The sequence below is a fragment of the Miniopterus natalensis genome, chromosome 8 (assembly GCF_054644295.1).
Source record: "Miniopterus natalensis isolate mMinNat1 chromosome 8, mMinNat1.hap1, whole genome shotgun sequence".
Classification (NCBI taxonomy): Eukaryota; Metazoa; Chordata; class Mammalia; order Chiroptera; family Miniopteridae; genus Miniopterus; species Miniopterus natalensis.
Genome location: NC_142088.1, coordinates 43025458 through 43050607, shown reverse-complemented (window position 1 = coordinate 43050607; position 25150 = coordinate 43025458). Strand labels below are relative to the sequence as shown.

The 25150-nt window shown below is 40.4% G+C and overlaps 1 protein-coding gene across 1 annotated transcript in view; it reads right to left on the bottom strand.

The window, feature by feature from the left end:
• Nucleotides 1-25150, bottom strand: part of LRP2 (LDL receptor related protein 2) — a 181232-nt gene that overhangs the window by 114431 nt on the left and 41651 nt on the right. Inside the window, exons 5-11 of the mRNA XM_087819423.1 lie at nucleotides 16371-16481; nucleotides 15935-16048; nucleotides 14423-14539; nucleotides 13084-13236; nucleotides 11581-11700; nucleotides 5316-5444; nucleotides 354-523 (exon numbers count right to left, since the gene is read on the bottom strand). Coding sequence (XP_087675549.1) covers nucleotides 354-523; nucleotides 5316-5444; nucleotides 11581-11700; nucleotides 13084-13236; nucleotides 14423-14539; nucleotides 15935-16048; nucleotides 16371-16481 — 914 coding nt within the window. The remainder of the gene's footprint in view (nucleotides 1-353; nucleotides 524-5315; nucleotides 5445-11580; nucleotides 11701-13083; nucleotides 13237-14422; nucleotides 14540-15934; nucleotides 16049-16370; nucleotides 16482-25150) is intronic.

Genomic DNA, 25150 nt, shown 5'->3' with positions numbered 1-25150 from the left:
AGCGAAGTACTTTTTACATTTTAAATGATCAAGTTTCAAAAATTACTACCAAATATCTATCCAGTTTTGAAAGAATGTCTACTATTTCTTTTAATTAGGCTTTTGGACTCCATTTCGAATAAAATTAAAAGTTGCTCAAGGCTAATCCATATAATAGACTGCTTTGTTTAATGGGTCCCATGTAATAGTATAGCATGGAAAAGGTGCTGATTAACATAAAATATCTCAAGGGCCTTTTTTGTTAGAAAACAAAGAAACTTTTCCCTCTTCTCCCCCCAAAGTGAAAAGCTATCAACACTTTGTGCTTGGGGTTCTATCAGCTCCCAAGCTATGCTCCTGAAATTTCTATTTACCTTATCTAGCATGGTGTCAGTCCAAAAGACTCTTTGTAGGTGATAGTGAAAATCCACACCCACAGCCACTCCACGATTTTGAGACTCTACCAGAACCTGAAAGGATCTTCCATGTATATCACCAATTAGCAAATCTCGACCATTGGAGAAGATAACAGAGGCCTCACCAGCTAAATATGAAAAAGAAAGGCATTATTACTCCTTCAAATGAAGAGACAATGAAGTAACTTTCAACTCATATGCTTTTCTGCTTTTTCAAATATTTTCTTCTGTGTGTTCTTATTTTAAAATAAGCTTCTGAGGCAGGCATATAGGTGTCACTCTACCCATTTTACAGATGAGCAAACTGAGGCACAAAGATGCTTAATGAAGTGTCCAAAGTCACAGTAAATTAGGAACAGGGTCTGCCAAGAATTCAAATGTCCTGACTGCTAGTCCAATGCACTTTCAATGACACTGAGGGGAATACATCAGATATCTTCAAGAATCCTTGATAAAATGAGCACTTTATCCCAGGTGCAACTTTAGACTGTGTAAAACACAGAACTCCTTTTAAGAATTACTGGGAGAGATATATCAAGATGGCGGTGTAGGCCACAGATGTCCCTGCCACCTCCTGCAACCACATCAAAATCACAACTAAAATCCAGAACCACCGTCACTCAGAGCCTCCTGAAATCTAGCTGCACAGAAGCCCCATGACTGGGGAACTGAAGAAGCACCGAGACCGGGAGGAGGGGCGGAGACGCGGGCGGATCAGGGCTGGAACCCCGAGATGCGGCTGCGGGCCCACACCCGGTGCCGCGGGGTAAACCTGGGAGGGAATCTCAGCGGTGGGGGTTTCCCGAAGGAGGGAGGGGTCCCAGCCCCACATCGGGCCCCCAGCCCAGGGCTCCAGGGCCGGGAAGAGACGTCCCCACAACTCTGGGCTGTGAAGCCAGGGGGACTGTCGCTGAGGGTCTCAGAGGCTGCGGGAGCCCCAGCAGCTCCTCTTAAAGGGCCCGCACGGACTCACTCGGACGCTCCCTCTGAGCCCAGCGCCGGGCAGCAGCCTGAAAGGACCTGGGACACTCGGGGGGGGAACTAACCTGCCTGGAATCCGGGCGAGAGGCGGAGGGGCGGCTTCCTCCCAGGCAGAAGGGCTGGCGGAGGCCATGGCTCCTGTGGCGAGTCCTCCCCGGGCACAGCCGGCAGGCAGGCGCCATGTTTGAATCGCCAGCACCTGACTCACACCTTTGGCCCCGCCCCGTGATTCCCGGAGGCCCCGCCCTCCCCACCTGCAGCTCATCCAGGCCATTTCCAGGGGCTTTTCTGTGCCAGTGGCCTCTCGAGCCTCATGCTTAGGACTTTCCTAAGACCTCTCAAACAAGCAGCATCATGCCCCATATGGCTTGATAAGTGGCCCCAGGCCTGGCACTAGCGGCAGCCTGCATTGGCTCATAGCTGGGCCTCTCCTGGGCACCTCCAAGCCCAGCACAAGTAGCAGCCACCTATGGTTTGCTGTGTAGGTGGCCCTGGGCAAGGCACTGGCAGAGGCTGACTCTGCACCTCCCTGGAGGCCCCAGAGACAGTGCACCTGGTATTCAGACTTGACCATGCTGGATTACAGCCCTACCACATCCACAAGTGACACACTCAAGGGGCACACTTGGTGAACACCAAAGCTCCACTGAAGTAAATCCTGCTCCATAGGGGTGTCCCCATCACAGCAGCTCTTTGACTGTAGTTGCAGTTGGTCCTCACAGCCAATTGGCCTGGGGGTCAATTCCTCCCAGTGGCACCAACAGCAACCAAGCTCAACTAAAACAGGACAGTGCACACAGCCCACACAGGGGAGCACCCAGAAGGCCCAGCTCAGGTGACTGGGGAGGCTGAGCCACTGGACCCTATAGGACACCTACTACACAAAGCCACTCTACCAATTCCAGGAGACATAGCAGCTTTATCTAATACATAGAAACAAACACCTGGAAGCAGGCAAAATGTGGAGGCAAAGAAACATGTCACAAAGGAAAGAACAGAAGAAATCTCTAGAAGAGGAACTAAATGAAATAGATCCAAGTAAGCTAACAGATACAGAGTTCAGGATTTGGTTTATAAGGATGTTTAAGCATACTATTAGGGAAATAACTGAGAAAATTGATAACATAATAAAGTACCAATTTGAAATGAAGGCTACACAGACTGAAATGAAGAATAATTTACAGGGAATCAACAGTAGAGTAGAGGACACTGAGAATCAAATCAGCAATTTAGAACATGAGGAAACAAAAAACACCCAACTAGAAGAGCAAAAAGAAAAGAGAATCCAGAAATATGAAAATAGTATAAGGAGCCTCTGGGACAATTCAAGAGGCCCAACATTTGTAGTATTGGGGTGCCAGAAGGGGAAGAAAGAGACCAAGAAGTTGAAAACCTATTTGAAAAAATAATTACAGAAAACTTCCCCTACCTGGGGAAAGAAATAGACTTATAAGTCCAGGAAGCACAGAGGGTCCCAAAGAAGAGGAACCCAAAGAGGCCCACAGCAAGACACATCATAATTAAAACACCAAAGGTTAAAGACAAAGAGAGAATCTTAAAAGCAGCAAGAGAAAAGCAGTTAGTTACCTACAAGGGAGCACCCATATGACTGTCAGCTGATTTCTCAACAGAAACTTGCAGGCCAGAAGGGAGTGGCAAGAAATATTCAAAGTGATGAAAAACATGAAACTACAACCAAGATTACTCTACCCAGCAAAGCTATCATTTAGAATTGAAGATCAGATAAAGAGCTTCACAGATAAGAAAAACCTAAAGGAGTTCATCACCACCAGACCAGCACTACAGGAAATGTTGAAGGATATTCTTTAACAAGAAGCTAATGAACAAAAGAATCTGATGAACTAAATAGATCCAGAGACATTGATGCAGGCAACAGACGATCATATTTCAGAGGAAAGAGGGAAGGGGGGGTGGAGGGTGGGAAGAGATTAACCAAAGAAGTTATATGCATATATGAATAGCCCATGGACACAGTCATAAGGGGGTGAAGGCCTCGGCGGGGGGAGCAAAGTGGAGGTGATCCTTTGGGGGGCAAAAATGGGACACCTGTAATACTTTCAACAATAAAGATAAATTTAAAAAAGAATTACTGGGAAATCACTCTGAAAAACATGGCAATGGTGGATCTATATCTGCTATACCTATACACTCACAAGCAGGCAAAGTGAATGTTAGCCATCACAGTCCTGTTTGCAACAGCAAAGAAAAACAAACAAAAACTCATAGACACAGACAACAGCATGGTGTTACCAGAGGGAAAGGGGTGGGGTAAAGTGGGTCAAACATATGGTGACGAAAGATGACTTGGCTTTGGGTGGTGGGTACACAGTACAATATACAGATCATGTATCATAAAAATGTGCACTCGAAGCCTATATAATCTTATTAACCAATGTCACCCCAATAAATTTAACTTTTAAAACACTTTCAGTTTTAAAAAAAAACAACAACAGATAGTATAATAGTCCATGAATAAGGGACTAGTTAAATTATGTACATCCAAAAAAATGGAATATTATGTCACCAGTATGCCACTACTAGAATGAGGAAGAGCTCTCTGCATTGATATGGAAAGCTCTTGAAAATATATTATGTAACATTAGCAAGATGCAGACTGTGTGTGTAGCTTATTACTATATATGTAAAAATAGGGTTAAATATCTATATTTGTATATTCTTACTTATGCATTTAACAATCTCTAGAATTGAAATAAACAGTGATTATCCATGGGAGGGTGGAAGTGGAAACTGGGCATAGGGGAACAGATGGAGAAGGTATTCTACTACTTAATTACTTCTTATAATTAAAAATTTTTGAATATATGAATATATTATCTATTCAAAAATAAATTTAATTCTTAAGAATCAGCTGTACCTAAAAGTTAATACACAGCAAAACAGGTATTTCTGCACAAAACAACTAGCCATTCATCAATAATGTGAGCAGAAAAGTAAGTTTCAGAAGGCCACCAACGGCACTTAAAAATCAAGTAGGGGGAAAAAACAAATGGAAAAGGAATAAAGATGAAACCTTACCCAGAAATTCATGGTGACAAAAAATACTTTGGGGGTGCCATCTTTTTTAACAGATTTTCCCCATAACTTTTCTCTACTACAGCACTCTTAGATTGATTCCAACAAAACACCCAGAAAGAGGGCATTCTCACAAATTGTAATCCAAATTTAGCAAGTCTATTTTGACTCACCCCTAAATCTTGCATAAACAACACCAAAATTATTTCTACAGATACCTGTCGCCTACATTTGTGGTATATAAACTAATTAAAAGATAAATGCTCGAGTAGGTCAAATGTAGGCATAAAATGTATTCCATGATTAAATGTGGTGAATGACGTAATAGCCCAAGCCCAAAGTGAACAAGCAACCAACAGCAACAAAAAATTATTAATGATGATATTCATGCCCTGGCCGGTTTGGCTCAGTGGTTAGAACGTAAGCCCACGGACTGCAGGATCACAGGTTTGATTCCTGGTCAAGGGCACATGCCTCAGTTGCAGGTTCAATCCCTGGACCAAGTTGGGGCACGTGCAGGAGGCAACCAATCAGTGTGTCTCTGTCACATCAATGCTTCTCTCTCTCCTTCTCCCTTCCACTCTCTCTAACAAAAAAAACCAAACAAACAAAAAAATCAATAGAAAAAATATCTTCTGGTGAGGATTAACAAAAAATAAAAACAATAAAAATAATGATCATCATAATTCACAAATTAGTCCTTAATCATCAAACTGTGAAGTTCATGTTGACCCATTCTTATGGCAGCAGCGGCCACTCTTGATTTGTGATGACTAATTCTGCCATCTGCATAAATGTTATTCTTTCTTTTGTCATCTACTGTGGAAGGAGGATCAAAGTCACAAGTTTACTGTTCAGAGATACAAGTGTCCTTATTTTACTCACAGGAAGTATTAGCTTTGCAATGCCGCTCATGCTCCAAGATATACCCTTCTGCACAGTGGCACTGGTGATGGCCAATTCGATCTTCGCACATCTGGTCACAAACTCCCCATACGTGGCAATCGTCAAAATCTACCATATGGAAAACAAACATTTGCGGTCATGTTTACTAACATTTCTTGATCACCCTCTTAAAAAAATCTTGGACAAGCTATACAGGAATATGGTGATGACCCTGTCTAAATAAATACCCTCTGCCTGGCCGTGTGTGGCTCAGTGGTTGAGCGTCAACCTAAGATCCAGGCGATCGGGGTTCGATTCCCGGTGGGGGCACATGCCCAGGCTTCGGGCTGCAGCCGATCAATGACTCTCTCATGATTGATGTTTCTATCTCTCTCTCTCCCTCTCCCTTCCTCTCTCTGAAATCAATAAAGGTATATATTTAAAAATAAATAAATAAATAAATACCCTCTGAAGGTAGCACAGATTCCACGCATACAATAAAAAATAGTAATTCAGAACAGGCATCTTTACAGTAGGGAAAGCCCAAGAGCATTTAAAAAGGTTTTTTAAAATCTACATGAAGACAGCTTTACAGAAGATGCACAACGCTGCTTGGATTCATAGCCCTGTAGTATTGCATTCCATTTATTAATGCTGGTTTATAAAATATCTGAATTTTGATGTAAATGCTTCCCTTTAAAACTGTGCTTTACAACATGGTAGTCACTAGTTCTCTGTGGCTTCTTAGGTCTATATTTAGATTAACTACAATTAACTAAAATTCATAATCCAATTTTTCAGTCACACCCAAAACATTTCAAGTGCTCAATAGCCACATGTGATTAGTGGTTGCCATACTGAAGAGCACAGATATAGAACATTTCTGTCATTGCAGAAAGTTCTACTGGACACTGCTACTTCAGAATAAAGTAAGACCTGCTTTACATCCAGCTCCTCAATAAAACACAAATCTGTGACTGCAATAAACTATTTGGAAAGTTCGATTTACACAGCTTCCTTTCTTCTGATGTCAAAAATCATAACTAAAATTAAATTTAAATTATTTTAAGACATGAAAAAGATCTTCTCTTTTGCTTATTAATTTATTATTCATTTAATAACTGTCTATTGAAAGTTCATTACATGATAGAACTCTGTTCAATGCCATAGTAGTCCCAGAGTTCTGTGTAAAAAAGTGATTCAAGCCCTGGCCATGTGGCTCAGTTGACTGGAGCGTCGTCCCATACACCAAAAGGTTTCCGGTTGCGTATGGGAGGCAACTGATCAATGTCTGTCTGTCTCTCTCTCAATAAAAACATATCCTTATAAACCGATTCAATATAATTGACCTATAAACAATACAATATAAACAGGAGAACAGCACAAGCTATAGAGTCTTTTTTAAAAACTATAAATCTTAAGGGGTGCAGAAGTTGTCCTATCCTTGGTAGACTGGTGTCAAATATTTCATTTGACCCTCCAAGTTCACATCCATTCTTCACCCTCCTTCACCCTGCTCTCTTCCCTGGAAGGATGATCTCCACAGCCTACACCAACAAAGTTCCCATGCTCTGGGGCTTAGAAAATTCTCAAGTAAATTAGAATTCCTGAAATCACTCTACCCTCAGGTCTAGAATCCTCCAGGTTTCTAGGATCTGATTATATTTGCAACAAATGTCAGAGTTGTGAATTGGATTCTACCACACCTGCTGGATGACCCATCTCGTGACTCCTTAACAAGAAAGCTCAAGAGAGTCATGGGAATAAGCTAATGGCTCTAGTTTTCCCAAATATAACAACATGGGCCAGCATTATTTTTCTTTCCAAAAATTGTAACTAAAAAAAAAAATTTTTAAAAAAGGTCCAATTTGGACATGACAAGGACATGTGACTATAAATAAAAAGCCTTCATTGATCTATCTCTTCTGTGCCCTCACCTCAGCCCTGAGAAAACAGCACCTGAGGCTTCGCCCCAGTCGGAATGAAAGTACAGGACATTCGCCCTCAAACTTCCAGAATGTCATGATCTCATTTGGAATGCAGGACAGATGAGACTATGCTTAAAGGTCTGGAGTCACCTGGGAGCAGGCAAAGAGAAGAAAACCAAAGGTAGAAAAGTCATGCCTAGGATTTTGAGGGTGCAAATGCTGCTCCTCTCACCTGGGCTACAAGTACTTTAAAGGTTAGAACAAGTGTATAAAATCACTGTCACTTTTGGTGACTGAACAAAACTATATTCTCCATTTGGAGAAAAATAAAAGCTAATTAATATCCATAGTCAATTAAACTGAAGACAAGAAAGTAAGCTTGAGTATTTTCATGAGCACAGGAAGGCAGTGGAAACTATATAAAACACTAAAACACTGCTTTACAAAACCCACCTCCCACCCTGTTACTTTTCTTTCCTTTTTATTCTTTGTCCCCTCCAACTAACAAATACTGGTTTGAAAATAATTCAAAAATCCCTTTTTAGCTTAGACCCCCCTTGGACAAGCTCTGATCCATCTGGCTGTGTGAAATCCCACCATGCTGAATGACCTTTCTGCCCTAACTCTGCACCATGATGTCATTCCATCAACAAATAGCATGTCCTGTCAATCAGAAACAATAACCCTGTAACTGCTTCAGCACACCGCCAGGTCAAGACTACCAGCAGCAAATGAATGGTGAAAAGACACAAGATTTTGTGTCAGGATTATTCAATTTTATTCTTGATGATCACTGAGGCATTCACTAGGGAGCCATGTCTAAGATGATAAATGTTGTATAGGTTTTCAACACCTGATGCCTCTGTAATGAGTCAACCATGCAGAGGATGACAGCCATACAGAGAGTACTTGTCAAATTAAAATGCTTGAAAGAGCCCGGCCGGGCGTGGCTCAGAGGTTGAACATCGACCTAGGATCCAGGTGATCGGGGTTCGATTCCCAGTCAGGGCACATGCCCAGGTTGAGGGCTTGATCCCTAGACGGGGATGTGCAGGAAGCAGCCGATCAATGGCTCTCTCATCATTGATGTTTCTATCTCTCTATCCCTCTCTTTTCCTCTCCCTGAAATCAATAAAGATATCTTTTTTTAAAAAATGCTTGAAAGAGCAAACCAAAGAAATTCTCTTGAAAGCTCAGATGAAATAAGCATGACTGGTTTCATAATGTCGTGCATTGACACTAATGAGTTCTCTTTACAAAGAGAGCAACATATAGTCTTCTTTGAAATAAATGTTAACTCAGCTTCAAAACTCATGGGCAACAGATACATTCTAGGAGGACAAGGAAGGTCTCAGAAAAGGTCTCTGCAGGTGGCAGGGGCCTCATATTCACAAAGACCCTAAAATGTAGACTTCTGAGCTGATCTCCAAATGAGGTTATCTGTACTAAAGTGCCCAGGCACATACTGAAGGAACTGAAAGATGTTCACCATGGAACTTGAAACCAGTGCCCCAGAATCAGACCACACCGCTTCCAGTGTGCCATGAACTGAAGGCTTTTTATAAATCCTGAAATTACCTTGTGCATAATATTGCAATTTCTGTATTACATTCACTAATAGGTTCAATGTAAAAAGTCTGTTATGACAGTTTTTCATTTCTTTATGGATTCAAAAAAAATTAAGTGGCCTAGACCTCTGGTATATGAGAAGCCCTAGATGGTTGGAAATATAACCCAAAGCTCAACACAGACTTAGATATTGGGAAAGATGTTGGAAAATGTGCTATCTGGACTTGAGGGTGGAAAAAAAACAAAAAAAAAGACTAAGGATCTTGTGGGAATCACAAGACTGAGCTAAGGATTCTGAAAGAGTAAATCACTTTTACTGAAAAGACATAAGGCCCATCAATTTCCAACTGCAAGGAGATCCAGCCCCAACTCCTCTTTGGAAATTGAAGCTGATGTAATACTGAGAATGTGGCTTCTGGTATTTCTATTGGAATTCCTTTTCTACTAAGAGAAAGAGGCAATGCCTGGACAACTGAAAGACTAGAAGTCGGATTGGCAGCTGGGTGGCAGTAAATGGGAGGTAGAGAAGCTGACATTTGCCAAAGACAAAGGAGCAGCCTCTACCCACAATGAGCTGACCTCACAGCAATGCCAAGGAGCACAAGCAGGGGTTCCAAAGTCAGTAAGCCACCCAACAAAGGAGGACATTCCTGTGGAAAATATTTTTAAATTTCTTAAATGCATCCACGATGTAATGAGAGTGACAATGACCAAACACAAAATGAGTTTTACAGATCATAATGTTTTATTTATAAATTTTTTTTTAATTGTTAGAAATTTGCATACTTTCTTAAATAATTCCATTCTCTCTAAGTCTTTAGGATCTCTCGCACTGACTTACATAAAGCACTTGATCTTAAAATGCCTCATTGAATATAGTTAAGAGGAGCAATCAAATCCTGGGCAAACTTTGGGACATGGCCCCTGATATCAGAAACCTAAAATTCCCTACTTGGAACACCACAAGGACAACCCCAATTGGATTGTTTTATAGGACAAAAAAATCCCGTGTTTCTTGGCATATGACAGGTAAATTAGCCCCATTATTACAGTTCTCAATAACACTGAGAAATAGACTTTCTCAAGATTTCCAGATTAATTTGTTAAACAAGACTTTATTTGGCTTTAAAAGTTTTTCTAGCCCGGCCAGGCATGGCCCAGCGGTTGAGCGTTGACCTAGGATCCAGGCGATCAGGGTTCAATTCCCGGTCAGGGCACATGCCCGGGTTGCGGGCTGCAGCTGATCAATGAGTCTCTCATCGTTGATGTTTCTATCTCTCTCTCTCCCTCTCCTTTCCTCTCTCTGAAATCAATAAAGATATATTTAAAAAAAAAAAAGTTTTTCCAGCCTGGCAGGTGTGGCTCAGCTGTTGAGCATCAACTTATGATCTAGGAGGTCGAAGTTCGATTCCCAGTCAGGGCACCAGGGTTATGGGCTAAATCCCCAGTAGGGGGCATGGAGGAGGCAGCTGATCAATGACTCTCATCATTGATGTTTCTGTCTCTCTCACTTCCTCTCTCTGAAATCAATAAAGACATATTTTTTAAAGTTTTTCTAGCTATGAGTAGTTATTAAGATCAACCATAATTATGAAAGTATAACTAAGTTTGCAGCCATGAGCTCAGACTGAAGACTGAACAACTTCATTGGATGTATTCAAATTCAGTCTTTTCGCAAAATTATATTAACATTTTCAAAATTATTTCAGAAGAGACACTTCTATAAAACTATTTCTCATGTATGCCATGTTTGTTTATATCCAGAAAGTCCTAAAGAATCTCAAATTTCTAAGGAATATCAAAGGAACACAAATGTCCTGGGAAAATGAATTTTAATGAATCATTACAGATGCCTTTTTCCAACACCAGAAAACAGTTTTCTGTTAAACCTTTGTGGTCACTTTCTACTACTACATTTGTTGTTCACATATCAAAAATTAGAAAGAAGGAAAAAGAAATCAGAGCATTAAAAATTCATGTTTAAATCCTAAAAAACTCAAAAACAATGATACTTGGCCATGTTTACTTCTCCCATCATAAGACCCTGTCCTAATCACAGCTGGCTCACATCAGATTCAAATATTGCCCAGTGGAAGAAAGCATTCTTATAATTCAGACAGGACAGATGCGGACAATATTTGGTGCACTTGTGCCTAGTTCACCGCCAGCCATTAGCTGGGAGCCGCATGATAGAGTTTGTTCTTGAATGTTAGCTTCAAGTAAAGGTAAATCAAAGGTAATCAATGGGATTACCAACCAGCACAGCATGGACCAGTGTGGTCAGTGGAGCAGTGACCTAGTGATCTTCTGCTGTGCACCGCTCTTTAGTTGCTGGACTCAGGGGAGGTTTGAGCATACTGAGGAAGAGGCCAGGGGAGCAGGGCAGGGTACATTATGGGGCTGAAAGCAACAGCTACATACCAACCACATGGAAGTATTTCAGTATTTAACAACCAGTATGGCCATACCAACCTTGCATCCAAATTCTTAAAAAAAACACACACAAAAGACTGTCTCCATCATCAGGTAGTAGACAGGTATCCATGCAGCCAGTCAACTCACTCATCACAGAACCAGTTTTGCCTTGTGCACCTCACAAAAACTTCTCAGTTAAAACTCCATATTATCCAGGTTTTCTGTGAGGATTATGCTGCCCTTTGTTATATGGACCCATCACAAGCACAAACTCCTCTTTGTCAAAGATCATAGACCCCATCAGTGTGCTAAGCACTGTGATGAAAGACCAAGTGCTCCCACCTGTCACTTACCGACACATTTACGGGTGTTATTTTGGTCGACGACATAACCTGGAGGACAATAACACGCCCCTCCATATGGTGCAATGTGGCATTGATACTCACAGCCCAATAAAGGACACAAAGTCACATCTAAACAGAGGAAAACACTTTGTTAAATGAATGGTCATCTCATGGTGATGGAAAAAAGTAAATTAAAATTAAAATTAAAAATAAATTAATGGTCATCTCTGAACAAGACTCATGTACCAAAAAAAAAAAAAAAAAAAGACTCATTTACCTATAAAGTAAGTGCTATTTTTTTCATGTGCAGAAAATTTGTCACCATTCAAGCCTTACTACAATATTATGGTACAAAAGTTCAATTCATATTTTTTAAAAGTTATTTTTAAAGTTATAACTATGGACAAGTCTACATAATAAAAGGGGTCAAGAACTCCCAAGTGGCCGAATTGAAAATAACACCAAAAACATTAACTATTGCTAGCTTCAAGGGATAGAATTTCAGGTGGCTATTTTTTTTTCTGTGTCAATTTTATTTTCTATTTTGTATTTTGTTTTGTACTATTTATTTTTATTTTGCACTAGGACTATATATCTCTTGTTGATTTTTAAAGCTTTTCAAAAAGGGCTCCTAAATGAAATGGTGGGGGGAAAGAATGCCATGTAAGTCTTTGCATATATATAAATATCACAAGTTTTTTCAAGAAAAAACAAAAAAAGACCTTAGGGTTACAGGTATATAGTCACTTGCAGGCAAGTACTAGATAATTTCAAGTGTACCACTGATGAAATCAAGGTCATAAATTGTTATTCTCTTACAGGACAGTCAGCTGTCCACAATGTTGATGGGTTGATGGTGGGGTGAATATTCTACATCCACAGAAAAAGAAGAAAAGAAAAAACTAACTCAAGGTGTATATCCCAGGAAGCAAAAACTTCCTTTTTGAGTATAACCAGGCAAGACATTTTCCACAATTATAAGCAAGGGAATAAAATCTCCTTTAGATTCATCTAAATTGCCATTAAAATTATTCTTTGTAGGTAGAAGGAGGAAAAAAGCCACAAATATTTGAAGTACCCCCCGCCTACACACACACACACACACACACACACATCAAGAGATAGAGCCTATTTCTTCAATCCATTCAATCTGTACTTAACCAAGTAACTTGCTTTGGCCAATAAGACATTTAGCAAAGACATGACATGTGCAGAAGCTTCAAAGAGCTTGTGCACTAGGGTTTGCCTTTTCAACTACCATGTAAACAAGCCTGGACTAGCCAGAGCTTTTATCTCAACATCCTAGCAGGGAAGTGAGCGGGTCTAGGTCAGAACTACCCAGCTAACCCACAGAACTGTGAGAAATAATAAAGATTTGCTGGTTTAAGCTGCTACATATTGGGATAGTTCGTTACATAGACACCAATGGATAATCTCTATATTTGGGATTCTGTTATAAAAGAAAAGAAGCATATTTATCTGAAAGATACCCAGATAAGTTTCCATACTCACCACAATGTCGTTGTACAGTGGCATTGCCTTCATCTTCTCCTGATGGACAATCGAAAGTTCCATCACAGACTTTTGTAATTGGGATGCATTTTCCAGACTTTGGACAAGCCCATTCACCTGGGTAGCATTGATGAAAATGATGAGGGCTGCTTTCTGTGGGAGGGGAGAGAAAGTGACAGCCACATGAGAAGTGGAGCCAGCTCTTTCTTAACCCATGGTTAAGAGAGAATGTAGATCAGGTAGAAGCCTACAAATGACTTATATTTTACAATAAACTAGTAGTTTCTAACTCTAACAGTGGACTTTTATTGAGCTTCTAAGGAAGAGTTAAGTTTCACTCTTTCTGGGGGAGGCAGCCCCCCACCGGGTTATAGAAGTAAGATGCAGATATGGGTCTGAATTATCAACAAATTAGATGAATAATCCCTAGAAGAAGATTCGGTTACTTAAATTACGAATTACAGAGGTAGGGCTACTGAAGTAACACCTGGATTCCTGAGTTTTTATTTTGTTCCCCTGTTTGTCTTTTTTGGTTATTTGCTTTGTTTCCTGAGTGAAAAGTCAACAGTGTAAGAAAAACTATAACTCAAAGGCAGGAAGACTACTTGTTGGAGCACTGAAATGTGACACCAATGGACTGCCCAGAATAAGCACCACTCTTCTTATACCTGGGGCTGAAGCAGCAGGAGTAACTTGCTCTGTGGTGTGGGTGTTAACACCTTCTGAATTATTAGAGGTGCTGAGAGTGAAGAGGGTGACAGTTATCGGCATTTTCCTTCTCATAGAACCTTTAAATGCTTCTCTGGACAGCAGCCCCTCCTGCAAATACCAGCCTCTAGCTCCATGTCTCATGTTCCCTCTGTGGCTTCTCTACCACTGGATATCAGTCACTCGTTATTTGGAAGTCAGAATTTGGGGGGAAAAAACAAAACTGAACTGAACTTTTACCAAGATTCAAGTCATTTTTAAAGGTTAGATCTAAGACAAATCACATTCTCCCCTCTTTTCTCTCCTTCCCCATCCTATTTCTTTGCTATAGATAAATCTAGTAAAATAAGCAGCCTTACAGGGGAACAGTGAGCTACCAAAAGGGGAGAGGCTACCCTACCTATTTTGCCTTAATAATTGAAGGGAGGAAATTATAATTTTTGCTGTATTGGAGTTCTGGCTCTTTTTAGGAAAAGCTAGTGGAGTCACCTTCTTCCCCTCCCACGAATCCCTTAAATCCCGGACAATCCTGAGGCTTGCTGGACACACAGATCATGTCTAACAAAAAAAGCAGAAAAAACAAATTCAGGAAAACACTTAAAGAAAATGCTTTTCATTCAGAATCCCTTACCACATCCATCTTCATCTCCATTATCTGTGCAGTCGTCTTCTCCATCACAGACCCAGTTTTGATTAATGCAGTGGCCATTGGGGCACGTGAACTGATTGCCTCTGCAGGTCGCGTAGTCTGGAAACAAAGCACAGCTGCACTCCAAAGACACAGAGCCCTCGGGGACCCCGGGGCGCCCGCCCCACTGCCCCAACAGGGCCCCTGCACCTGAACCGTCTGCACCAGCTGAGTCCCTCAAGCATCTTGACAAAAAGGAAAACACGGAGGAAGAGAGGAAGGAAAGAGCAGCTCTGGGCCCAGGAGATGAACTCAGGTGCTGGTCTATGTTTCTCAAGATGATAAATAAGACAGTATGGGTGGGCTGGTGTGGCTCAGCAGTTGAGCATTGACCTAGGATCCAGGAGATAGCAGTCCAATTCCCAGTCAGGGCACATGCCCGGGTTGTGGTTTTCAGGCTCGATCCCCAGTGGGGGGCATGCGGGAGGTAAGAGGCAGCTGATCAATGACTCTCTTACCATTAATGTTTCTCTCTCCCTCTCCCTTCCTCTCTCTGAAATCAGTAAAGATACATTTTTTTAAAAATAAGATAGTATGCTATAGGTTGACACAACAGAGAATGCGGGCTGATAAAGACGCTACAGACATGCCGACGTCCAACATTCTCCTACTTTACCATAAGCACTGTCGCTGCTATTTAGGGCCAAATGACTCTCAGTCACCCTCTCCATGATGTCACATTCTCTTTAATAAGGTCTCTGAAATAAGCCCAGGTCCCAGAAAAGAAATCAGGCATGGCTCATAGAAAATTAGGGTGATATTGAAAATACTGAAAGGCCCCTAGGGCATGGGTGCTAACCCATCAAAATGGGTGTGGAGAAAAATCATACATTCTAGTAAATAAATGACCACAAAAAGCTGGAAATTTATTGGAATTAGTAAAACACTCTCACAGAGACTTCAAGCTACATATTCCAATAAAATTAGTCTATAGGTGGCAACAATAAGAGAGATGGTTTGCATGGCACGCAACAGCATGGAAGGAAGAGTAGAATCAGAGTGGAAAAGTGGAAGCCAAGAAAGCCCCCTACATCACAATGAAACTTTCCCGACCTTCCAATTTCAATGTGGTAAGAATTGTAAAGTAAAGAGGAAAGTTAGGACCATTGGTATTAGGGACTTTCCCTCCTCTCAGTCGACTCTCCAGGTCATCAGAGCCATTCCTGAGGCCTGGGTAACCTGAGAGTCCGGTGACACAGCACACCCTGTACCCTTGTAGCCTAAGGAAAGAATGCAAACTGTCCATCAGCAGCCCTTCAACTCTACACAGATCTTTGGGAGATAAAGGAGCCCAGGTTCAGTAACACTGCTGAGGCTCATGCCATGGGCCCTCAATGAATTTCTGGCTCCATCTGCCATCAGATAGAGTGACCCTTTTGTTTGAAAAGAGTGATACATTGGTTGGGGGCAGGGAACACTCTTAACAACACGACCGGCATAAGGAAATCACCGTACTGCAAGAATGTTCATCACTGCCATCTTCACAGTCTGGGATATGGTCACAGACGTAGTCATGAGAGAGGCACTCGCCGCTGCCACACTGAAACTGGTGGCGGGAACATACTTCAGCTGGGACACGAGGTTAACAAGGGAAAGAAAAGAGAGAATTTCAGTTCTAATGAAGCCATTTAATCTCATACGAAGATTCTGTCTCACGTGTAAAAAGCAATTCTTATTATGCGGTAATATGCTGGGAAATGCTTAAAAAAACAGTTCTCCAAGGACAAAAAGGCCCTGACTTAGAGTGTTTGCCAGTTCCCACAATGTAAATACTCCCACCATGGCTGACTTCAGGTTACCACGATGAATTCATTGTACACGAACTTGAGAAGGGATATGCACAACTGGCCAGCAGAAGCCAGCTTCAGGATATCTCATGCACGTTACTTACTGCAGTTGTCTTCATCGGAGAAGTCCCTGCAGTCAACTTTATGATCACATCTCTGACTAATGTTATAGCAGGCTCCATTGGCACAAGTAAGCTGCTCACATGTTGGGTATCCTAAAGGGATAGAAATAGTACACAAACCTTAAATTAAGACATTCCTATAACAAATGCTAGACATTAAATGCTGAGCATATATTGGTAAACAAGAGACATGGAGATTACAGTTGGCTTCATGGAGATTATGGTTGGACAGGGAAAGAGACATTGATCAAATAATGACACAAATAGCTAATTACAAACTGGGTTACGTGCTGATGTGGGAGGTACAGAGAGCTGTGAGCGTGCACAGTAGGGGGTCTGGGAGCCCAGGGACGTCTCCCCTGAAGAACTGACTTACTTGTGAGCTCAGAGGTGAAGAATGAGAGTGGATCTAACTTATTTCAAAATGGAACCTTCTTTTACGTAATACAAATAACATCCTAGGAAACTAATGTACACATGCTTTGGAAGATGAAGGACCATTTCTTTCGCTGGAGGGTCATGGAAAGAAAGGAGGCCTAGAAGTCAGGAGACCTGGGACCTGGAGTACTACTCAGTAGCTATTGATTCTTACTCAGAGTCGCCTATCCCCTCTACGTCACCACCTCCTTATCCATACATTTAGATAATTTACTTCACAGGACAAAGAACCTCAAAAGACAATGTCTAGCAAAGCACTCTGAAAAGAGTGATGAGCTCTACAAGAACAAAAATTGTTGCTATGTTATGTGCATATAGTCAGCTCACTTCTATTAGCCAGATGCATAACCCTGGTTATCTAGGGTGCAATGGAAAAGTCAGAATGTCCCTTGCAGGAAAAACATGCTGTCAGTCTCTCCGTTGTGCATCCCCAGACTTGGAACATGTATTTCTTGTGATCCCCAACTATAGGCTTCATTCTCTCTGTTGTTTATGTTTCCCCTATGACATAATAAAACCCTGTGAGAACAAGGATCCTGCCTTACTCACTTTAGAATCCTCAACTCAGGAACTAGGTCCTTACTTAATGTGCTCAAGAAATGCTCAATATTGTCATTGAGTTATCACAAGTGAATTTTTAGTTAAAAGTTTTAAAAATATTTTGAAATTCTGCCTTTTATGATCTTTTAATACCCTCCTCAGAAATATGATCTTTCTTGGTTTGACTTTTTTTTCATTAAAGATTGTTTTCATAATGACTCTGGTTGTCTTCAAATTTCTTCTTAACTAAGGAAAATGTATGTCTCTGTCAGGACCTCAAAGACCAAACAGCACAGTCCCACTTTGAAACTCAAATTTGCATTTAAGAAGCCAATTTGAGGTTCCGTAGACATAGACACTTTAGATAATTTCCTTGGGCAGTCCCAAAGGCTCCTTCAAGCAGTAGCAGTACACAAAATTCTGTGCTGAAACTGTATTAAACTTGCCTCATGTTAACAGGTTGAACTTTTAAAAAAGATGAACTCTCAAGTAATCATTTTCCATTTTTTATACAGTGAAGGAATAAGCCCAAATGGTCTCAAAACTAGAAGTTCAAAACTAGTCTATTAAGTGTCTTTAAACATCTAAATTACCAAAGTTACATGTAGTCAATCATATATTAAAGTAGAAGGCATTTTAAAATAACATTAAAATTTTAAATTTTTTCTGAATTTTATTTCTTAATAGTCCAAGAATCAGCTAGCACTTAGGGTTACTGTTGTCTTTTTATCACTGCCATGGTATGCATTGCAAATGTGCCTTCAAAGGGTCACACAACTTTGTTTATTAATTCTCCCTTTAAGAGATGCAAGAGGCCAGTTGAGTCAGGCAAGCAATTCCCTTCCTCTTGTGCGCTGGATAACTCTTAGAGTTAGTATGTTATCTAACCTTTTAAGAGCAGCTGCAAGCAGGAGAGGAATCTCAGAAAATTTAGCTCTTTGCAATAGATAAGCTATCTGTCAGGAGGAAAATTTATTTTGGCTTGGACTGTGACTACCTCTTAAAGCGATTATTGTAGATACGAAGGATCTGGGACAAGTATGCTGGGCAGATCTCTTGTTCTCCCCTCCTGCTTTTTAGGAACCACTGCCATAAAACTGAAAAGAAAGAGCTAAAACAGTATTCACTGACATGACCAAAAGTTTGCTGACATGGTTGATCCCCCCAACAAACAACAGGCCAGCTTGATGTCATCAGGGAGAGTATGGTGATAGTCAGAGGTCAGTGGTCTGACACTTGGAATGAGGAACAAACAGCTTTCTTGTCTCCATCCATGCTGATAACAAATCTCTCTGTCAGCTTGGGACCTGCCTCCACCCCTGCACACCTTCTGGTCTCTTCTGTGCATAGTTAACTGAAGGTGCACGCCCATAGGAAAGAATGCACAGAGCTACCTGACTCCATTTAACACTGAAAATATTTGCAAATCTCTTTTCCAAGGATTTTCCCCCTTTGGAGATCCACACAGAGGGAACAGGTCCAAATTGTTCACATTGAGCAAAGTAAGAAATGAACCAATTCTACTTGCCTTAAAGATTTGTATTGTTAAAAGTGTTAATTAATGAGTTTCTATCTACCCCAGGAAAACAAGAAGTCACAATACTTTGGGATTGGGGGGTATCTAAAATCTTATTTTTTAGTTTACTTGTTTGGCAAGTCTGAGTCTAGCCTTTTAAAGTTTTTTCTGTGGAGCAAAACCATCATGTAGCTTAAATGTCCTGCAGAATTTTGAGGGAAAGTGTAATATGAGAGGAGTTAATACACAAGAACACTGGAGAAACTCATCCTAAGTTCTGTCTTAACGGAAAGATTTGGTAAGTAACTATTCACTAAGCCCCAGACCTCTAAAGCTGACCTGACACAGAAATTCGAGAACACCCTGGCACACCCTTGCTCACACCATCTTTTCCCTCTCCCTTCCTTACTTTCTCCAAATTCCCAATGATATGTGTACAGGTTTGTTCCCCAAAATTGGGAGCTGCCCCTAAATATACATGAGAGTTGTGTTTGAAGATTTAAAATAATTTTTTTCTCTGCTAATGATTTGGTGTGAAGCAAGAAAGTTCCATGCTGTAGTTCTGTTTACATAATCAAGGAGCAAGAAGTGGTGTGGGGGCCTCCCCGGCCTCCCAGAATGGAAGTCACTCACAGCAGAGTAAGGGTGCAAGTGTTAGGCACCACTCTTTATCATCTTCACAGGAAGGCTATAAATACATTCAGTTGCCAGAATTTGACAAAAAGGCCAAAAAGAACATAGAAAAGAAGATAAATTGATTATAAAGATAAAGACGGGATCTTACAGGTAGATTATAAAACTTAAGCCAAGAGTTAAAGGAAAACAAGAAGTTACTGATACAAGTTCTGTCCTGACACCTCAGACTTTCCAAGGTCCTAAAGTCATCCTTTATAAGTTACTAGGCAGGCTAATCCAAAGTAATGATTTGCCAGAAAAAGTTTACTAGTTTGGCCACCAGCACTTCGTTGCAAGTACTACCCACAAAGTTAAGTAAGCACTAACAATAATAATATTCAATAACATGTACTGAAAACTGTGGCCAGCCCAGCCAGGCATGGCTCAGTGGTTGAGCATCGACCTAGGATCCAGTCGATCAGGGTTCAATTCCTGGTCAGGGCACATGCCCGGTTGTGGGCTCGATCAATGACTCTCTCATCATTGATGCTTCTATCTCTCTCTCTCCCTCTCCTTTCCTCTCTCTGAAATCAATAAAGATATATTTAAAAAAAAAAAAAAACTGTGGCCAGAAACTTAGAAGCACTCAATAGGTATGAACTCATTTCAGCCTTGTAACAACCCTGTGAGGTAGGTACTATTATTACTTCCATTTTAAAGATTTATATTTCATAGATTTTATATATGTGCCTCTCTGAGGCACACTGAGGTTAAGTAATTTGGAAAAGGTCATCCAAGTGGTTACTTGGAAAACCAGAGCTCATTCTGGAGGCAATCTGACTCCACAATGATATTACTAACCACTACAACAGATGCAGCTACTGCTAATAAGCTTCACAGTAATAGAAAAAGCAAAACATTACAGAAGAATGAAATCAAAGGAAAGTAAACAGAAAACCTTCCAAGATAGTATGAAAAGTAAGAGAAGTAACCTAAGCAGGAAAAGAGTTTTATTTCTTCCATTTAGTTTCCCATTACACCTTGGGAAGTCTGGAGAAGTGAGGCCAACTAGATTTCAACAAGTTATGGCATGCTCTACTAAAGACTTCAACCTGGTGTAATCTAGGAATTCCAGGAAACCCTATCCTAGGAAATAAAGGTTTCTTTTGGAGCGCCAGAACAAAAAAGAGAGTCAATACCAAAAACAAAAACAAAAAAACACCATACCACAAAGCAGCAGGAGACCCGCCTCCCCACCCAACACCCCATCACTGCCCCAGCCAAATTCAAGCCCCTGGCCTGACTGCCACCACGGACTGACACCTAAGGAGTGCAATAATATACAAGAGAACAACACAGAGGCATTTTCTGCTTATTCCAAAAAATATTTTGAACTTACTTTCAACAGAAAGCATATACATAATAAGATTTATAAAAACAGAAATAGCCATTCAGCACCTTGGAAAGAGAAAGCAAATATAGTCATTTGAAGGGCTAGTAGAATTGGACTGACATCAAGTTCAGTCTGAGTAGCTTTCAGGAAACTGAGGTCAAAAAATAGAAAGATTGGGTTGTCTAGTTTTCCTTACTCTGCCCTCTTTGAACTACTGGGTCTTAACTCTCAAATCCCTTTTGGTCTCTATCCACACTGACCTGATTTTAGACCTAAACTAGAAATGTGCCTGACAGGTGAAGTAGAAACTCCTATAGCTTTTTTAAAAATATATTTCATTCAACAAATAACTATTGCATACCTTTAGGAGTGCTAGATACTAGAGATAAAGGGATGAATAAAGTCCCTACTCTCATGGAACTTCCATTTTACTTGGAAGAGTGAAAGGACAGACATTAAAATAAATGTCACACAGAAAAAATGCTATGGAAATACAACCGGGTAGAATGATAAAGAGTGACAGTGAGGAGTAGTTCTCTGAAAAGGGCACATTTGAACAAGACCATAAGGTTTAGCAAAACGGAGGTCAATGGTGGCATTGACGAGAATGTTCTCAGGAGACCAGTGGAGATGAAGGACTGTTTTCAGTGAGTTCAAGACAGAAAGGAGGAGAGGAAATGGAGATTGACTAAAGCCAAGTCTATGTAACCTGTTGTAGAAGGGAGCAGAGAAATTGGGCAACAGCCGAAAGGGATCTTAGATGGGAGATATTTATAACGTACTTGAACGATGGAGACTCAGTAAGAAATTTTTCTTTTTCTTCAAGGTTTCAGGGCTCCAAATCCTATCTCAACTCTAAGAATGTTAAGAAGGTACATCTGTGATGTGCTATGTAAGATGGGGTTAGCCTCTGCGTCTGCTTTCTCACCTCAAGTAGAGACAGGATAGTAAGAGCAGGGCTCACAGGGCAGCTGACATGTGGAGCTGAGTCTGAAGAACAAATCATGTTTTTCACGAGCCGTCACAGCTCACAGAGTGACTTTAACCATCCTCTCTATTCCCCTCCAACTGTTCCCCTGGGTAGAGTTTCAGCAGTTAGATATATAAAGGAAAATGTTTAAATTCTAAAGAACAGAAAGTCAATAGAAATAAAACTTCAGGCACAAAGCAGCCCCAGTTGCAGGCAGACCAAATACTGCTGATTACCACCAAGAAAGCCTTCATTGTAACAGGGATTTTACCCTTTCTTTGGCATTCCTAAGTAACAAAAGAGAAGTGCTACAAACCAATGATAATTAGTAATAGTTTTACACCAAAATCATTCTAATATGGTAATTGATAAAAATAAAATAACCTGCTTACTTAACTGGGGGGGGGGGGGGGGAGAGTACTATTTTGGGCAACCAAAAGTGACCGAAATATATTAACTGAATGACCCATAATTGCTGCATTGTTCTGATGTTTATCTTAGATTCTGCCTGAATGGTTTTCCTTAACGATAATCCCATTAGAAGTAAAATGGGCTGCAGTTTGAATCTCTCTTTAAAAAAATTTAATTGAGAATTTAATAGTTGGTACCATTTTACAGAAGGCCAGGTTGAAGAGTAAAATAACTTAGGGGAAATGAGCTTTAACCTGGTCACAGATATAGATAGATGAGAAAGAGAGAGAGAGAGATGATAGATAGGAGATAGAGATACACACACACACACACACACATATATATATATATATATACATAGAGAGCGAGATTCAGAAATAGTTCTCAGAGTCCAATAACCAAAAATACCTTATGCATAAAGGTACACAGCAGACAAAAAGACCAAACACAATGAGAAATTGTTATACTGCACCAAATTTATTTCAAGGATAATCTTTTTATTGGAAGCTTAATACCCTTGCCTTCCTCACCGTCTCACCAATTCTCTTACCTCCCCTGTCCCTGCCTCCCTGGGAGGATTCTGACACACCAGCCTTTGTTCTGTAAAAGGAATGCCTGGAATGGACACAAGGTGCTCTGTCTTGGAACTCTAGGTCTTGATCTTATAAGCTTAAAAGGGTGGGGACTATGACCTAGGGGTCTGATCTGACAGGCAAGACTATGAACTACAAAGGCAAGCTTCCTGATCCTTTTGAATATCTGGGAAAAAGAATTAGCCCTTCTTTGGAGCTTTTCTAATATCCATTACTATATTTAAGTGGTTTCTAGGTGCTTAATGTATTAAGACCCATTCCTATAGAAAACTTATTTCTGAGAAGTAGAAAAATAAAAGTCATATTCATAAGCTGATTCTAAGTTTGTCCTCAAGTGTTGATTCCTACACATCATGGCTGTAGAAACAAAAGAATAAAGTGTTATACCTCACAAAAATATTTCTAGCCAGGCTTCACTTAATTCTTGATCGTGTAGGAACATTTTAATTTCAAACTATTAATAAACATTTGCTATATATCTGGTGACATTTAAAATAGCTAAGTAGGCCTTGGCTGGGTATCTCAGTTAGTTAGAGCGCAGTCCTGATATGCTAAGGTTGCAGGTTCGATCCCCGGTCAGGGCACATACAAGAATTAACTAATGAATGCATAAATAAGTGGAACAACAAAATCAATGTTTCCCCCTTTCTTTCTCTCTCTTTCTCTCTCTCAAAAGAAATCAATAAATTAAAAATAGCTAAGTACCCCTATGACTAATGGATCTCAACAAAGATCATCAATTGCTGCTAACATCACATTATGGGCCTACTATTGGAAATATATGCCTTATATACACATTCATTATGTTGCACACACACAAAATCCTTGTATCATCTGCTTAAGCCTCTACACTACTCTTACAAGAGCATAAGGAAAAGAAGAACATTTTGCTCTTAGAGGACATTTGACATTGTCTGGAGACATTTTTGGTTGTTGGAGGTAATGCTGGCTTCCAATGGACAGAAGCCAGACATACTGTTAGACTTTCTACAATGCACAAGACAGCTCCCCACAATAAAGAATTTTCTGGCCCCACATGTCATTAGGACCAAGGTTGAGAACCATTGCTCCAGATCTAGTTACCAATTTCCAAAAAATACAAGGGACAGAGGAACAGGTTAAATGACACCAGGGGATACAATGAGCAGAACCCAGACTGTGGGAAACTCCAGCACAACTGACTTGATTTTATAAACAAATAAACTGCAAGGGGTGAAAAACAGAAATAGAAGGTAAACCTACAAATCTCAAGACAGCAACTAACCCCAACAGATAGATTTTGTTTGGATTCTGATTTAAATAATCACACTATAAAAAATAATAACAAGATAATTGAGAAAGGTTTTAGACTGACTGGATATCTGATTATTTTAAAGAGCAGATGTTAACTTTTAGGTGAGGGATGGTGACATTGTGGCTATGTTTTAGTCCTTGTATTTTGGAGATAAATGCTGTGTCGCAGCAAAGGGGGAAAGAACAAAGAGCTACAGGGAGACAAAATCAGCTATGAGTTGATAATTAACACAGTAATGAGGGGTACAAAAAGGTTCATTATACAATTCTGCTTTTGAATGTTTAAAATCTTTCATAAGCTTTAAACAACAATTTTTTTAAATAATAAACTAGCTAAGTAACCTTCAGGCAAACATAGTTTGTAAACTCCCGTTACTGAAGAGAAATATTCTGAGAGCACAGGCACAGGGTTTAGACTAATGTTAAAATCCCACCTCCTCTCCCCTCGCTTCTTGACAGTCTTTGCAATCTCTGCAAAGTGGAGATGGTCACACCTACCTTGTAGAACTGGTCTAAAAATTGTGTAAGATAGTGATCGGCGCTTGGTGGATGGCAGTTCCCTTTCCCACTTCACACAAGAGCTCCCAACAAAGAGGGGAAACACAGTGAGAGAATCCTGCCCCTATCTGGCAGCTTCTAAAGACCTTGGTCCAGGCCATTATTTCCTTCCTGTGCAAATCTGACTGTGGCCAGGAGATCAAAGTACTAACTGGGAAGTAAGAAGATTCTTTTCTTAACTTCCTCTGATTTGTTAGATTTTTTTTTTCCATACTCTTCTATAACTAACACATACAGATAAATAAAATAAGTAGCGAGAAATAGGAAAGAGGGCCTCACTGTAAAACCCCCACACATGTGTGATACTCATTTTAGGGCCACGAACCCTGGCGGGTTCATGACTTGTATAATTCCAGAAACAATGAGCTATAAATCTGGTTCTCTTTCCTTAACAAATCCTCCTTTCACCAGTTACTTGTACTTAAAAAAAAAAAA